The 14489-nt window shown below is 56.6% G+C and overlaps 1 protein-coding gene across 2 annotated transcripts; it reads left to right on the forward strand.

Annotated features, from left to right (window-relative positions):
* The first annotated feature begins 6415 nt into the window (after positions 1-6415).
* Positions 6416-13537, forward strand: CLDN19 (claudin 19). 2 transcript variants are annotated; one of them, XM_023221594.2, is made up of 5 exons: positions 6416-6823; positions 8072-8236; positions 8344-8428; positions 10593-10745; positions 11492-13537. In XM_023221594.2, exons 1-5 carry the CDS (start codon positions 6601-6603, stop codon positions 11538-11540), a joined length of 675 nt encoding a protein of 224 aa, XP_023077362.1. In that variant the 5' UTR covers positions 6416-6600; the 3' UTR covers positions 11541-13537. The 2 variants fall into 2 exon arrangements, with proteins under 2 accessions (XP_023077362.1, XP_023077363.1); XM_023221595.2 differs by lacking the exon at positions 8344-8428 and having other exon boundaries at positions 10593-13537.
* Positions 13538-14489: the final 952 nt, after the last annotated feature.

The following is a 14489-nucleotide window of genomic DNA, read 5'->3' on the forward strand; positions in this document are numbered from 1 at the left end:
CTTGGTTTGTTCAGACAGTGGAAATTTGTCTAGAGACAAAAATTCTGTCCCAGAGGTCTCACTTGATAAAAATTGCTCTAGGCAGGACCCAGTGGCAGGTGCAGGACGAGAAGGCCTGGCTTGGCACCTGGCTCGACCACTTGCTGTGCAGCCACAGGCCAGACACTTAACCTTCAGCACCTCAGGGTTGTCATCTGTATAATGGGGATCATAGTCCTCCCTCTGCTCACCTTCTGGGGCAGCTGTATGGCCCAGATGCAGTATCGGATGTGACAACACTTGTAAACGGTAAAGCTCTGGGTGAATGGTTGGGATTATGGTTAATCCTCTTCTGGCAGGGAGCAGCGGTCAGCAGTGCCCTGGCACGTCGCCCCCATGTCAGCCACATGCTTCGTGCTCTGCTGTCTGTCCTCAGTGTCCTATATCTTGGCCTCCCTGTGCAGAACGACACACTCTAGGAAACACTGGAAATGGAGATTTAGCTCCTCTGGCTACATCCCTGTTACTAGGTCCAGAGCTTTTACTGTGCTTGAGATGCTACAGGGCATTGAGTGTAGGAACCTGCACCTGAGTGTTCACTTCTTCCATCAACCAATATATATTTACTGAGCACCAGCTAAGTGCCTGGTCCTGGGAACATGGTAGTGAACAAAACAAGTCCCCACCTTCATACAGCTTGTATTTTGTAGGAGAGACAGATGACACACGTAAAGTGTGTGTGTGTGTGTGTGTGTGTGTGTGTGTGTGTAACCCTTTGAGGTAGAAAATAAAACAAGTCAGGGCCCAAGGTGGAGGAAAAACAAGGAAGTCAATGTGGCAGTGTAGATTGGGCAAGAAAGAGTGTCGTGACATTAGCCAGGAGAGGTGTCATGCGTCTGTAGTCCCAGCTACTCAGGAGGCTGAGGCAGGAGGATCGCTTGAGCCTGAAAGTTCGAGGCTGCAGTGAGCCGTGATCGCCCCACTGCACTCCAGCCTGCGCAAAAAAGCAAGATCCCAGCTCTAAAGACAAATAAAAAGGAGAGTGGTGGATTGTCAGGGGTGTCTGGGGCCTATTTTTAAAGTAGAGCCAACAGGCATTGCTGATGGATTGGATGTGAGGTGTGAGAAAAGGCATCAAGAAGCAGCTAGGCCAGGCTCAGTAGTTCACGCCTATAATCCCAGCAGTTTGGGAGGCCAAGGCAGGTGGATCACTTGAGCTCAGAAGTTCAAGACCAGCCTGGTCAACATAGGGTTACCCTGCCTCTAAAAAAATGTTTAAAAGCCAGGCATGGTGATGCACACCTGTGGTCCCAACTACTAAGGAGGCTGAGGTAGGAGGATCACAAGCCCAGGAGGTCAAGCCTGCTCCACTGTACTGCAGCCGGAGTGACAGAGCAAGACCATGCCTCAAAGAAAGAACAAGGCTGGTCGTTGTGGCTCACACCTGTAATCCCAGCACTTTGGGAGGCTTAGGCAGGTGGATCACCCAAGGTCAGTAGGTCGAAACCAGCCTGGCCAACATGGTGAAACCTGCCTCTACTAAAAATACAAAAATTAGCTGGGCTTCATGGCAGGTGCCTGTAATCCCAGCTACTTGGGAGGCTGAGGCAGGAGAATCGCTTAAACTTGGGAAGTGGAGGTTGCAGTGAGCCAAGATCATGCCATTGTACTCCAGCCTGGGCGCCAGAGCAAGACTCCATCTCACACACACACACAAAAAAAGAACAGCCAGGCATGGTGGCTCACGCCTGTAATCCCAGAACTTTGGGAGGCCAAGGTGGGTGGATCACGCGAGGTCAGGAGTTTGAGACCAGACTGGCCAATATGGCAAAACCCTGTCTCTACTAAAAATACAAAAATTAGCTGGGTGTGGTGGCAGGTGTCTGTAATCCCAGCTACTCAAGTGACTGAGGTGAGATAATCACTTGAACCCAGGAGGCGGAGGTTGCAGTAAGCCAAGATTGTGCCATTGCACTCCAGCCTGGGCAACAAGCATGAAACTCCATCACAAATAAATAAATACGAACAAAAACAAAAGTTCCAATTAAAAAAGAGAGATTATTGGGCTGAGCACAGTGACGCACGCTTGTAATCCCAACACGTTGGGAGGCCAAGTCGGGAGGATCACTTAAGCCCAGGAGTTCAAGACCAGCCTTGGCAGCACGGGAAAACCGTATCTCTATTAAAAAAAGAAAAATTGTTTTTTAGGAAACGATTATTTTTTGAGCTGGGAGATAGCACTGCGTGTTAGTTGGCTGATGGGAATGATCCAGTCAAAATAGTCACTCCTCCTTTTATCATGGTTGATCCCCGCTGTCCTATTTGGGTGACTCACTCGGCATACAGAGAGGACCCCGTTAGCGCAAAGAGCATGAACTCTAGTCACACACTGAGCTGGGTGACACCCCCACTTCCACCACGTGGAGTTGTGTGACCTCCAGCAAGTCAGAGAACCTGCGTGTGTTTCCTCACCAGCGAAATGGAATCACAGTCCTTCCCAGGATGGTTGAGCAAGGGAATGCTCACAAAGCAAGCAGCACGACGCTTAGCCCATGGTAGACATCAACATTACCAGAGACTACATCAGCCTGATTCTGGTTTTCCAGAAGTTTCCACATCAAGGCAGATGACCTTTACAGTTTCAACTTACGCTAACCAGATACAGGCAGCAGCCTCTTAACTGAGCTCACAAAAGGCCAGATGTTTTCAAGGCAGCAGGCCCAAGAGAAGTGTATATAATTAGAGTGGGGCGAATCCTCCTGGAAGCAGGGGTGATGGCAGCCTGGCTGAGATGCTACTGTGATTTAGGTCTGTGTTTGGTAACGCACGTGCAAGGGCAAGAAGAAAGGAGAGAGCCCACGGGAGGGTTGGAGGGGATGAGAAGCAACTCCTCAAACTCAGTGAAGATTCAGATATGGAAGACGCCACTAGTCTCTGGTGCCCCAGGCATCTAGCAGAGCTCTCAGGAGGGGCATCAAGAGACGGATCCTGTACTCAGTGTGGTTAGCACAGGAGATAAGGCAAATGGGACAGCCACATGTGTCACAGAGGCACTGGGCTGGGGCGAGAGGGTGGAACACAAAAATGTGTCTGCTAACACAGTCTCAAGGTGCTCAGGGACCTCAGGAAGGAGGTAAATGATGTGCTAAGTGCAGCGAATGAAAAGATGCCAAGAGTATGATGGGATTGCAGATCAGGATGCTTAGCCGTGCCTGGGCAGGCAGAATCACTGGGGGTGGCCACACAGCTGGCTGTATTGCTTTCTAGCTGTGTGCCCTGAGGCAAGTAGTCTCCATTCCAAGCTTATAGTTCCGGGAATCTCAGACTCTGAGTTGGGAGGGTGATAAGAACTCCAAAATTTCAAATGATGATTGCAGAGAAGGTGCTAGATTGTTAAAGACTGAATCAGACCCTCCTAACTGGCAGTGAGAGAGGGCGGTGGAAAGGTCTCCGATTCTTCACAGGGAGGGAGACAAAAACATTGACTCCTCATACCAATCAGTCAGTGATCGCCACATACCTAGCAAGGCCGGCTGTCAGTCAGGGACTGTTGCAGAGGAAGTGGCAGTGGGTCTTCAGCCACAGGCAGTCTGCCCACTCCCAGGGTGTGAAGGCTGGAGGGGCAGACTGTGCGGGGAGTCTTTTTGGAACAGAGCTTTAATTAGCCACAGTTCTGCAGGCGTTTTATGCTTTCAAACGGCATTTCTCACCTATCAAAATCTGATCCTTGTAAACTCCCTCATGCATCAGACAGGGCAAATGTTATTATCCCTACTTTTCAGTGGAGAAACCAGGTCCAGGGAAGCTGAGGACTTGGCTGTCACATAGCTTTTCAGTGGCAGGGGTAAAGCTAGAACTGCAGGCTTCTCGTAGCCTGAGTGAAAGCACAGTGTGGTGTGCTACCCCAGGGCAGTTTCAGTGAGCTCTTAATGGAGGCTGGGCTGGGTCCCTGAGCCTTCCTATTCTCCCCGCATGCCTGGGAGTCACTGGACTGCAAGGGGGGCACCAGGAGTGGTAGGTGCTCTAGATGGAGAAGCTGTGCCAGGTTACGGAGTGCCACTCCAGAAGCAGAATCTGAATTCCAAAAGACTTTGGACCAAGAGTGAGGGAAGGCCATCAGGGTAGGAGAGACTCAAAGCCTCAAATAACAAAGAGAAGGGATAAACAGAAGTGCTTCAGAGGAAGAGGAGAGCCCTGTTCTGGATCACGAAGAGGCTGTGGGAACGCCCAGGATGGAGGAGCATGGAGGCCTCCTGCTGGCTCTGGGGCCCTGTGGACCGCGGCTCCCTTCCCCTCTTTGGCTCTCAAATTGTCAATGGAGGGGGCCGCAGCCCGTGGTCTCTGAGGCGTGTTTCCAACTGGCCTCTGGGCTCCTGACCCAGGTCCTCGTGAAACCAGAATGACCCCTGGATCTTCCCTACAGAGAGCACTCCTGCAGACGGCAGGGAAAAGGGGCCAAGGCCCAGCATGGGGAGAAGGAGGGCTTCGCCTTTGGGGAAGCATATGTGGAACAGCTACCCAGCACCAGGCCCCTGCCCTCCCCAGGCATCGCTTACCTTAAGGGATCACCACAACTCCATGCAGCAAACCTCCCATTTAGAGTGAGGACCCTGAGGCACCACAGTCATTCAGGTCACCCCTGGGGAGCATCTTGTCACTGCCCGCGGCCCCCTTCAATCTGGACCTGGTTCCTCCCTCAAAAAGGGAGGAGTGTGGGAGAGAGACCAGGGGGGCAAGCACCACACAGTTTCAAGCGGAAAACTCTTCCTGCTGCTTCCTAGCTGGGGGTCTATCACCTCCTTCCGCCATGGTCTCCTTACTGTTAGGAGGCCTGCTGCCTGCAACAGTGGCCTGCATGCTTAAATTAATGCACTGGTCGCAGGGTGCCCATTGCGGCCCCAGCAGGATGGAGGAAGCTCCCCTCGATCCTACTGTCTTGTCATTGTGGCAGAGGAATTTGAGCTCAGGACTTTCTTCTCTGCCACTGTCCTAGACCCCATTTGCTCTTTCGGACCCACAGGTCATGCAGGAAGCAGGTCTGTGTGTGCTTGAATCCACGTGGCTCTGACCCTCCCAGCACAGAGAGCCTCAGGGGGTCCCAGTGTGGGCCACCACAGGCCAAGCAGTGCCCACCCTTGACCCTCAGACGGCAGACCACTCCCCCAGCTCTGGCCAGAGCTGCAGGCCATACCAGAGGCCTACGCCCTGGGCGGGCACACAGGGCTGCCATTGTCTGCTCAGCGCCTGGCACCCTCTCGTTTGCATAGCCACGTGAAGAATGCGAGGGAGCAGGCCGGGGACTTGTCGCTTCAGAGGGGGGTTGGGCTGTGGGGGAGGAAGCTAGCAGGGGTCTGCAGCAGGACCCTGCCTTCCCGCAATGCAGTCCAGGAAAGGTGGGTGGGCTATTGGGGACGGAGGGGGCGGCCGGGGGCTGGCAGGAGTGGGAGCAGGGTTGTGACATTTCTCCTGCACCCACGCCGCAGTGGGGCCCAATTGAACGTGAGGGGATTGCTAATGAGGTGGAAGAGAGTTAAACATTCCCCTACTCCTGAGGACCGAGAGACTGGGAGAGAGAAGAGGGAGGTGGGGGTGCTCGGAGGGGGCAGCCTGAACCCCAGGAATGTGCAGAGGCTACTGCTCCACACCAGGCTGCTCTAGAGCTGGGGGCCAGGGCCCAGTGTTCCAGTCCCAGCGGGAGCTACTAAGCCAGCCAGCAAGGGGATTAAGGGGCTGAGCAATCCGCCTTCCTTCAGGCTGATGCCAGAAGGTCGGGGCAGTCTCCCCAGCTCCCCACCAGGCCCCTTGCTGGCCGGCAGCCAGCACTGGCCCAGCCTTGATAGGGCCCCTTTTCTGTCCCCCTCAGATCTCAAAAAAGACCCCACAGTACTTATTTCCTGGTCTGGCCTCCCTGATTTTTGGCACACACAGCTCCCAGGTACCCATGACCCCTCTTCCCAACACCCCACCCCTAGCTCAGCCTCCCCACATCTAGCTTCAGAGCCCCTGCCAAAAAGTTATCCTTGACGTCTAACTCTAGTTTTACCTGCTGCAAACTGGCATCCCTTTCCCTTCTGTCCTAAAGTCAAAGGGCAGAAAACCCCAAGGGTTACATCAGCCTTGCAAGAGCGAAGCCCATCCTCCCAGGGCTGGTTTTTGGGGTGAGCGATTATCTGAATTTTAGGGCACCCGAATCAGGTTCCTAAAGGGGTTTCCCTGGGGGGAAAGGCCCTGAGGGCAGCTGGGTCATTCCTCTCAGCCCCTCCCTTCCCTATCCCTAGGGAAGGGGGCGGAGCAGGGACACCACCTGGGCCATGGGCCGGCCCTCCGCCCCCAGGGGGCTGGGCATGAGCTTTGCTGGGGACCCTGCTCTGGCTTAGGCAGCTGCTGTGGGCGGGCCCTGGCCTTTTCCAGCCCCTGGGCCTCCCCCTGCATTCTGGAGTCCAGAGCCACTGCCTTTGCTCCAGCCGCTGCCGCCCCACCACCTCTCCTTCTCTGCCTCTGACCCTCCTTCTCACTGCTCCCCCTGCCCAGTTGCTCCTCCCACCTGGCCATGACCACAGCCCCTGCTGGGACCCTGGCCCAGCTCTGAGTCCCGGGACCCTCGGTCCCCTCCCCCAGGCCATGGCCAACTCAGGCCTCCAGCTCCTGGGCTACTTCTTGGCCCTTGGTGGCTGGGTAGGCATCATTGCTAGCACAGCCCTGCCGCAGTGGAAGCAGTCTTCCTACGCAGGCGACGCCATCATCACCGCCGTGGGCCTCTACGAAGGGCTCTGGATGTCCTGCGCCTCCCAGAGTACCGGGCAAGTGCAGTGCAAGCTCTACGACTCGCTGCTCGCCCTGGACGGTAGGCCTGAGGCCGGCAGGGTGGGAGGTGGGAGGTGGGAGGTGGGAACAGCAGAGGGGTCTGGAGCAAGCTTTCCTCACAGTCTGCTGTCTACACTGGGCTCCATCCTCCAGCCCCCACTCTACAATTCCCCACTACTGCCCTGTGCCCATCGACAGTCCAGGCCAGCCTGCTGCCCTGCAGGAGGGGAGGGCTCTAGGGTCTGGCAGCTGTGGGTCCAGATTTCTTCTCTGTCACTGTAACTTTGAACCAGTCACCAAACCTCTTCCCATTGTGATGTTCTCGTCTCCAAAGGGGAATACTAATACCTGTGGCACTCTGAAAGGCTCAGTTAAGACCCTTCACCCACTTCTCCCCACACTCAGCAGACAGACACACACTGTACAATGCACACCTGCTCCCCAGTCCTGCTCCCAGGCCTGTGTGCCAGCGTATGGGTGCATGCACACGCATGCGAACACACACGCACACGCAGGCACACAAACACACACGCACGTGCACATGCATGCACCGACAGGTGCATCTGCATGCAGTACCTCTCCTTCTGGGGTGTGGAGTTGAGCCTGACAGGCACCGCCGAAGCTCTAACTCTGGGGTGGAGGTGATCCACCTGCAATCTGCCCAGGACCCCCTGGGGCAATCTGCTCCCCATGGGAGCTGGGAGCAGAGCGGCCATCAACCAGCCCCATCGTGCCAGTTCAGGCTGGTCAGTTCAGGCAGGTCGTCTAGCCTCTCTGAGGGACCCAGGTCTCCTGAACGCCCCCCAGGGCCCAGGCCGGACCCACGCACCCATGAAGAGGCTTCCAGCTGCCATGGGCGGAGGGAAAGTGACCGTTGTCTGAATGGCTGCTGGGGAGGGGTTGCTGTGGGGCCTAGGCTGAGTTGAGCTGGGACTCAGATGCCCCCAGCTCTTCCCTCTACCAAATCTGAGGGGACCCTGGAGCTGCCCTCAGCTGCTTGGGAGGATGGGTCAAGCCCAAGAGGGAGTCCCCAGGCCAGAAAGCAACAGCAGAGTGAATCATACCACCAGAAAAGCCTGCAAGGGTGAGCGGACTCACCCCCACACCCTGTCCTCCTGTCGCAGGCTGTCACTCCTCACTATCCTGCACCTGCCAGCAGGTGGTCTGACCCGCAGGCCAGCTCCTGCTCAAGCCTCTGTCAAGCTGGACCGAACCTTCCACCAACCCCAGGCACCAACCCAACCCCCATCCCCGCCAGCCCGACTCAGCGTCACCCTGCCCACCCTAGGTCACATCCAATCAGCGCGGGCCCTGATGGTGGTGGCCGTGCTCCTGGGCTTCGTGGCCATGGTCCTCAGCGTAGTTGGCATGAAGTGCACACGGGTGGGAGACAGCAACCCCACTGCCAAGGGCCGTGTCGCCATCGCCGGGGGAGCCCTCTTCATCCTGGCAGGTGAGTGCCCCTCACTCCTCCACAGTCACAGCCATGGCAGGCAGCCCCAGCCCCAGTGGCCTCGGGGGACCAGAGCAGAGCTGAACGCCCCTCTGCTTTGTCCTTAGGCCTCTGCACTTTGACTGCCGTCTCGTGGTATGCCACCCTGGTGACCCAGGAGTTCTTCAACCCAAGCACACCTGTCAATGCCAGGTGGGTGCCAGGGCTTGGGTCTTTTGCTTCACCTCTTCTGGGACCACTGACCTTTGTCCACTGGATCACCTGGTGGGGGAAGTGGAGGACAGGGTCCAGCTGCTGTCCAAGAAGCTTTAAAGGGGGGCGCCAGGAGTAGTGTGGTGGGGCCCTCCATAGGGGCGGGAAGCCTTTGATGGGCCCCCAGGTGCAGCAAGGACTCTCTAAGGACCTAAGTGCCCTGACTCTGGGTTTCAATCCCACCTCTGGCCGGGTGCAGTGGCTCACGCCTATAATCCTGGCACTTTGGGAGGCCAAGGTGGGTGGATCACCTGAGGTCAGGAGTTCAAGACCAGCTTGGCCAACATGGTGAAACCCCATCTCTACTAAAAATACAAAAATTATCTGGGCGTGGTGGCGGGCGCCTGTAATCTCAGCTACTTGGGAGGCAGAGGAGGCAAGAGAATAGCTTGAACCCGGGAGGCGAAAGTTGCAGTGAGCCGAGATCATGCCATTGCACTCCAGTGTGAGTGACAGAGCGAGATTCTGTCTCAAAAAAATCAAACGATCAATGAATCAATCAATCCCAGCTTTGCATGCACTGTGTCACCTGGGCAAGTTACTTAATCTTTCTGTGCCTAGTTTCCTGCTCTGTAAAATGGGGCTAGAAACTGAGCACCAGTTCACGCATGGTTGTCCATATCCAGCAAGACGCAGGTGAGGGTGTGGCATTTCTGCTGGTGGCAGCAGGGCTGAGATGACTTCCTGCAGGAGGCAGCAGTTATTCTGAGCCAGGAAGAAACTTGAGAATAAAGGCAGATTGTGGAGGGCCTTGCAACCATAGGAAGATTTTGTTCCTCATCCGAGTGGAGGCAGCGGCAGGCCCTCTGGCTGTGATGTGCAGAATGGTGGGGAGGGAGTGACACCAGGAAGGCGGCTGTCCCAAAGGTCTGAGCAGAGGGTTTGGGGCGCCAGGGAGGGAGCAGTAGAAATCAGGCTGATATTCAGGAGATAACCGGGACTTGTAAGGCTGTGGGCATGGAAACAGAAGGGGGTGCTCTGCAAAGGGCCTTGGCCCACCTTGGCTCCTCCCTCACTTCTCAACCTAGCCAGGAGCAGAGAATGAGACAGTCTCAAACCTAGACATCCCAATGGACTTTGGGCCTTGGAGTGGAGAGAGGATAAGAAAAGATGCCCGGGCTGTTGCAATCGGGAGGGATCCCTGGAGGAGGCAGAGATGTGGAGAAGGGAGGGGAGGGAGGAGATCTCAGGTACAAGGTTTGTTCCCTGGGCGGCAGCTGCAGCCACAAAATCTGCCAAGCAAGGTCCAGCTTAGGCATGTCAGGATAGGACTCAGCCCCCGATCCCTTCAACAGTCCCCGATGCCACTCGGGCTGCCAGGCCCTGTGCTGGGTCCTGGGGACACTAATGGCTCTGTCTGCCCTCAAGGGGCTTCCCAGGGGGCCGGACAAGCAAGGGGCTGAGGCCTCCTGAAGAAAGCATGGCAGTGGAGTCACGCAAGGGGCAGTGTGAACACAGAGGATGTCAAGGAAACACCCCACGAGGAGGAGGCATCTGAACTGGGCTCTGAAGGCAGAGAAGGAACTGGGGAGGCACGGGAGTGGCGGGCTGGGGGGCTTGGTGCCCCAGGAGGGGGTGCCTTGTGCAAAGGTACTAAGGCAGTGAGACCTAGGAGCGGGGCTGGACTGGCCAGCAGGGCCTGGGTGTGGAGAGCCCAGAGTGCCAGGTGGAAAGGTCTGGCCTTCTCCAGAGGGCAGCGGGAGCAGTCCTGGCTGGGAGTTCTGTGGGCCAGACTGTGACTGGGAAAAAAGATGGCAGGGATTGCCCCACTCCTCCCATGCAGACCTCTCAGGCCCTCCCATGCCCCCTCCACTGGCCAGACCAGGAAATGAGCCCAAGATTGCCCAGAGCAGGAGCTGGAGGCCAAGCCACTATCTAGCCTTCACGCCCACCTGGGCCGGGTCACCCTGTGTGGTGTTGATCTTCTGGGCTGGCGGGAGGGAGAAAGGAAGAGCATTCACCTCAGTTTATCTGGACATATGGAAGAGATCGTGTGGCTCCAGCCTCCAGCTCCACACCCTCTGCCCTTCCTCTGCCAGGGCAGGGACTGGGAACAACCTGAGGCAGCAGCCGCACCTGATGCCATTCTCCCTACCCCTTGCAGGTATGAATTTGGCCCAGCCCTGTTTGTGGGCTGGGCCTCAGCTGGCCTGGCCGTGCTGGGGGGCTCCTTCCTCTGCTGCACGTGCCCGGAGCCAGAGAGACCCAACAGCAGCCCGCAGCCCTATCGGCCTGGACCCTCTGCTGCTGCCCGAGAGTACGTCTGAGCTCCTCCTGCCCTGGCCAGCCCCCCACCCGGTGGCCCCCTCGTCCAGCATCCAGCCAGCCTCGCAGCACCCTGGGCAGGGCCACTGGGGCATAGGATGGGCATAGGTGCTCTGAGTAGCTTGTCCTCAATGCAAGCACCCACCTTGCAATCCGAGACCCAGATCCTCAGAGAGACCAGAGGCAGGACCCAGCCCCCAGGCACACACATGGATGCAGGTCCAGGCACGGTCCTGTCTGCACAGCCTGGTGGGCACCAGCATGCATCCCTGGAGACAGGCCCTCAGGCACCAGCCCGGCTGTTTACTCACTGAAGAGCCGCGTGGGTGTCTGTCTGCTATGTGCTGGGCTCTGGAGTTACAGCAGTGGCCAAGAGGTACCTTAGTACCCAGGTCCTTGGGGTGAGCAGAAACCTTCACCCTCCCCAGTCCCATGGGCTCCTCACAGCAACCCCACAAGGGCAGTGCCGGGATGCTGAACGTTCACACGAGGACAAAGAGGGTCTGAGTTTAGGTCTCAGGTTCTTCCAGTGCACCCAGGGCTGGGGGCCACCCACACAGATGGCTAAGTCGGACCACGGCGCCCCTGCCCCTGGGAATGGGCCCCAGGCAGGGCTGCTGTGAGGGCCAAGGTCTCGCCATGCTGGCCAGTACCCATGTCCGGGCCTGAATGCACAGCCCCTGTCCCCCGACCCCACAGCTCACTCCACTAACCAGCTCTCTCTCTTTTGACTTTCAGACCAGTTGTTAAATTGCCCGCCTCCGCCAAGGGCCCCCTGGGTGTGTAATGTCCAGTCCCCAGCCAGGCTCTGTCCCCTGCCATACCTAGACTCTGTGTTTCATATTTTTTGGAAAGAGAAGTGAACATCCAGCCCCAATCATGGTGTCATTCAGTCTGTCCTCGGCGTGACTTGGACGGGGCCTGGGTCAGAGTGGTCAGTGCTGACCCCTGGGGCTCTTGGGCAGAAAGATGAGGAGACAGAGGTCCAGGGTGGGTTACACAGCATATCCAAGGCTGAGCAGGAGATAATTCAGGGCTCCTACCCCCTGTCTAGGGAACCCCCTCCCAAGCCTGGCCTTGGCCTTGGCTCAAGGTCCTCCTTGATGGGGACCCCACCCACTCCTGGAGGCTGCCCCTGAGGCCTGGCCCAGCTCTGGGAGCAGGCCCCTGGGTCAGGGAGCCCCTGGTGTGGAAAGAGGCCCCAAGGTAGTAAACCCTGCCCCTGTTCCTGTGCTCCAGAGACCTCCTAAGGGAAGGGACAGTTTCTGGAAGGCCCTCCAGCTGGATGCTGGGGATCAGAGATAGGTGAGGGAACACAGTGTGGGAGCTCCCTATGTAGAAAAGGGAATGCGGGGAGGGCGTTAGGAGCTTGCGGGCATCAGGACTGTCCTGAGCAAGGTCTGCAGCCCCCAGCTCTGCTCACCCCGAATCCTGCCCCTTGTTTCCACACCTACCATTCCTCCTCTCCTGATCCCCAGCATCCAGCTGAGGTCCAGGGTCTTTTCCTAGAATCAGAGAGGGGAGGGGACAGCCTGAGGCTGCCCAGAGACTGTGGCTGGAACTGCTTGCTGCACCCAGCAGTACTGTCAGAGTTAGAAGGGCTTTTGGTCTTGAAGTCCAGGTACCATCCCCCCTTAGTATAGAGGGGGAAGGGCCGGAGAGGAATGTAGAGAAACCAGCCCAGGTCAGTCCCAAGACCAGAGTCCCTTGTCCTACATCTCCCCAAACCGAAGTGTGCCAGCCCCGCCCCTCATGCTCAGACCTCTCCCACCCCAAACCCTCTCCGGTGTATCCAAGTCTCTTTGACCACTGCATAGCAGGCTTCTAGGGAGAGCATCCATCACAAAACCTCCCCTTCCCTGCTATGTACCTTCCTTGGCCAGCCCCATTCTGGCCTCCTCCACCACCTGCCTTGTGACCACATCTCCCACCAAGTCCCCAGATCTCAAGAACGCAGCTGGGCTTCTCCTTCGACCTTGACTGTGAGAGGGAAAGTGATGGAAACCAAGTCGGATGAGATGACTGCCATGTACACTGCAGTCGAGGGCAGGGGCGGGAGGAATGACACAAATGGCAGGGAGCTGCTGGGGGACTGACCCCTCAGCGCCTGGCCTGGCCGGCCCTGCACATCCACCGGGGCACCACAGGGGCTTGTCCAGCCTCTGGTCAGAGGGTGTGGCCACCTGACTCTAAATAGGCTCCCCAGAGTCCTGCCCCCCTAACCATGAATGAGAACTGCAAGAGTTTTTCCTCTGGGTGCCTGAAGCTATTGTGCAATGGTTCCCAACCCCGCGTGCACATTCGAGTCACCTGGGGGCAATGCCCAGGCTCTAACCCAGACACTCTGACTTCATTGGTCCGGGTGGACCTGCCATCAGAGGTCAGGTAGCTCCTCAGGGGACTGTAGTGTGTGGTCAGCACTGAGGGCTCCTCTATGAGGCCTCAAGCCCAGGTGACTCTGTGAGGCCTGCAGAGGGAGAAAAGAACCCGTAAGAAAAGAGGTGGAGTCCAGGCACGGTGGCTCACGCTTGTAATCCCAGCACTTTGGGAGGCCAAGGTGGGTAGATACCTGAGGTCAGGAGTTCGAGACCAGCCTGGCTGACATGGTGAAACCTGTCTCTACTAAAAATACAAAAATTAGCTGGCTGTGGTGGTGGGCACCTGTAATCTCAGCTACTTGGGAGGCTAAGGCAGGAAAATCACTTGAACTCGGGAGGTGGAGCTTGCAGTGAGCCGAGATCATGCCACTGCACTCCAGCCTGGGCAACAGAGCGAGACTCCATCTCAAAAGAAAAAAAAAAAAAAAAGAGAGAGATGGGTAGAGGAAGCCCCAGCTCACTCCTGCCTTTCCTGATACCAGGCTGTTCTGTGACATGCCCACATCTTTCCAGTCAATTCCCCTTTGGGCTGAAAAAACATTGAGTTTGAATCCTGTCCCACACAGCCAGAAGAGCCCTGCCTAACAGGAGTTGGAACCTGGAAACTCAGTGCAGCCTTGCGGAGTCCTGTTATAGGGTGCCAGCGGAGCAGGGATGGGATCATCCTCCTATTCTAGGCTGGGTGTTGGGCAATCCTTGCTATTTCATCATGAAGCAGCTGGCCAGGAAACCACACGTCATTCTCTCTTGAGCTTCAGGGTCCAGTGGAGAATGCTGGGATAGAGTGTGCTGGCTCCTTCTTGTGGGTTTCAGGGACAGACTGTAAGAGAGACAAGATACATGCAAGTGGCAGGGGGCGGTGGGGGTGCTGGAGGGGGTGCCTGACGGCAGAGTAGGAATAAGCTTCAGTCTGTTCCTTTGTTAGGGGAAGCCCTTTCTGCCTATAGCCAGGGATTGGAGAGGCAGAGGGTCAGAGAACCACACATCTCGCTGAATTGAACAACCAATTAATTTAAAATGTAGTGAGATCCTGGCAATGGGAAGATATCTGGGAAAAAACTAGAGGAATTTGAAGCTAAAAGGCTTTGAGATGCCTGGTCCCATAGGCTTCTCCTGAAGCAAACCCACTCCCATATCTACAAGGCCACCTGAGCTGCCAACCGGAGGCAGGACCGATAATCCAGGCTTCATGTCCAGGCTGTTGTTTACTGTCCTAACCTTAAGGCTACAGGACTGGGGAGAGACCCATGAAGGTAGGGCTCAGACTCAAAAGGCATGATTCTAAAGCTTTTGCCTTATTCTAGAGCACTGTGTACTAGCAAACAGAGTACCCCCACCCCCAGAAGGAAATTGGCAGG

This window comes from Piliocolobus tephrosceles, chromosome 1 (assembly GCF_002776525.5).
Source record: "Piliocolobus tephrosceles isolate RC106 chromosome 1, ASM277652v3, whole genome shotgun sequence".
Lineage (NCBI taxonomy): Eukaryota > Metazoa > Chordata > Mammalia > Primates > Cercopithecidae > Piliocolobus > Piliocolobus tephrosceles.

What these genes read in the sequence shown, in the direction of transcription:
- CLDN19 (XM_023221594.2), top strand. Translation starts at nt 6,601, where the DNA reads ATGGCCAACTCAGGCCTCCAGCTCCTGGGCTACTTCTTGGCCCTTGGT. An exon ending in CTCGCTGCTCGCCCTGGACG is followed by an intron (nt 6,824 to 8,071) that starts GTAGGCCTGAGG and finishes TGCCCACCCTAG; the next exon opens with GTCACATCCAATCAGCGCGG. An exon ending in AGCACACCTGTCAATGCCAG is followed by an intron (nt 8,429 to 10,592) that starts GTGGGTGCCAGG and finishes TACCCCTTGCAG; the next exon opens with GTATGAATTTGGCCCAGCCC.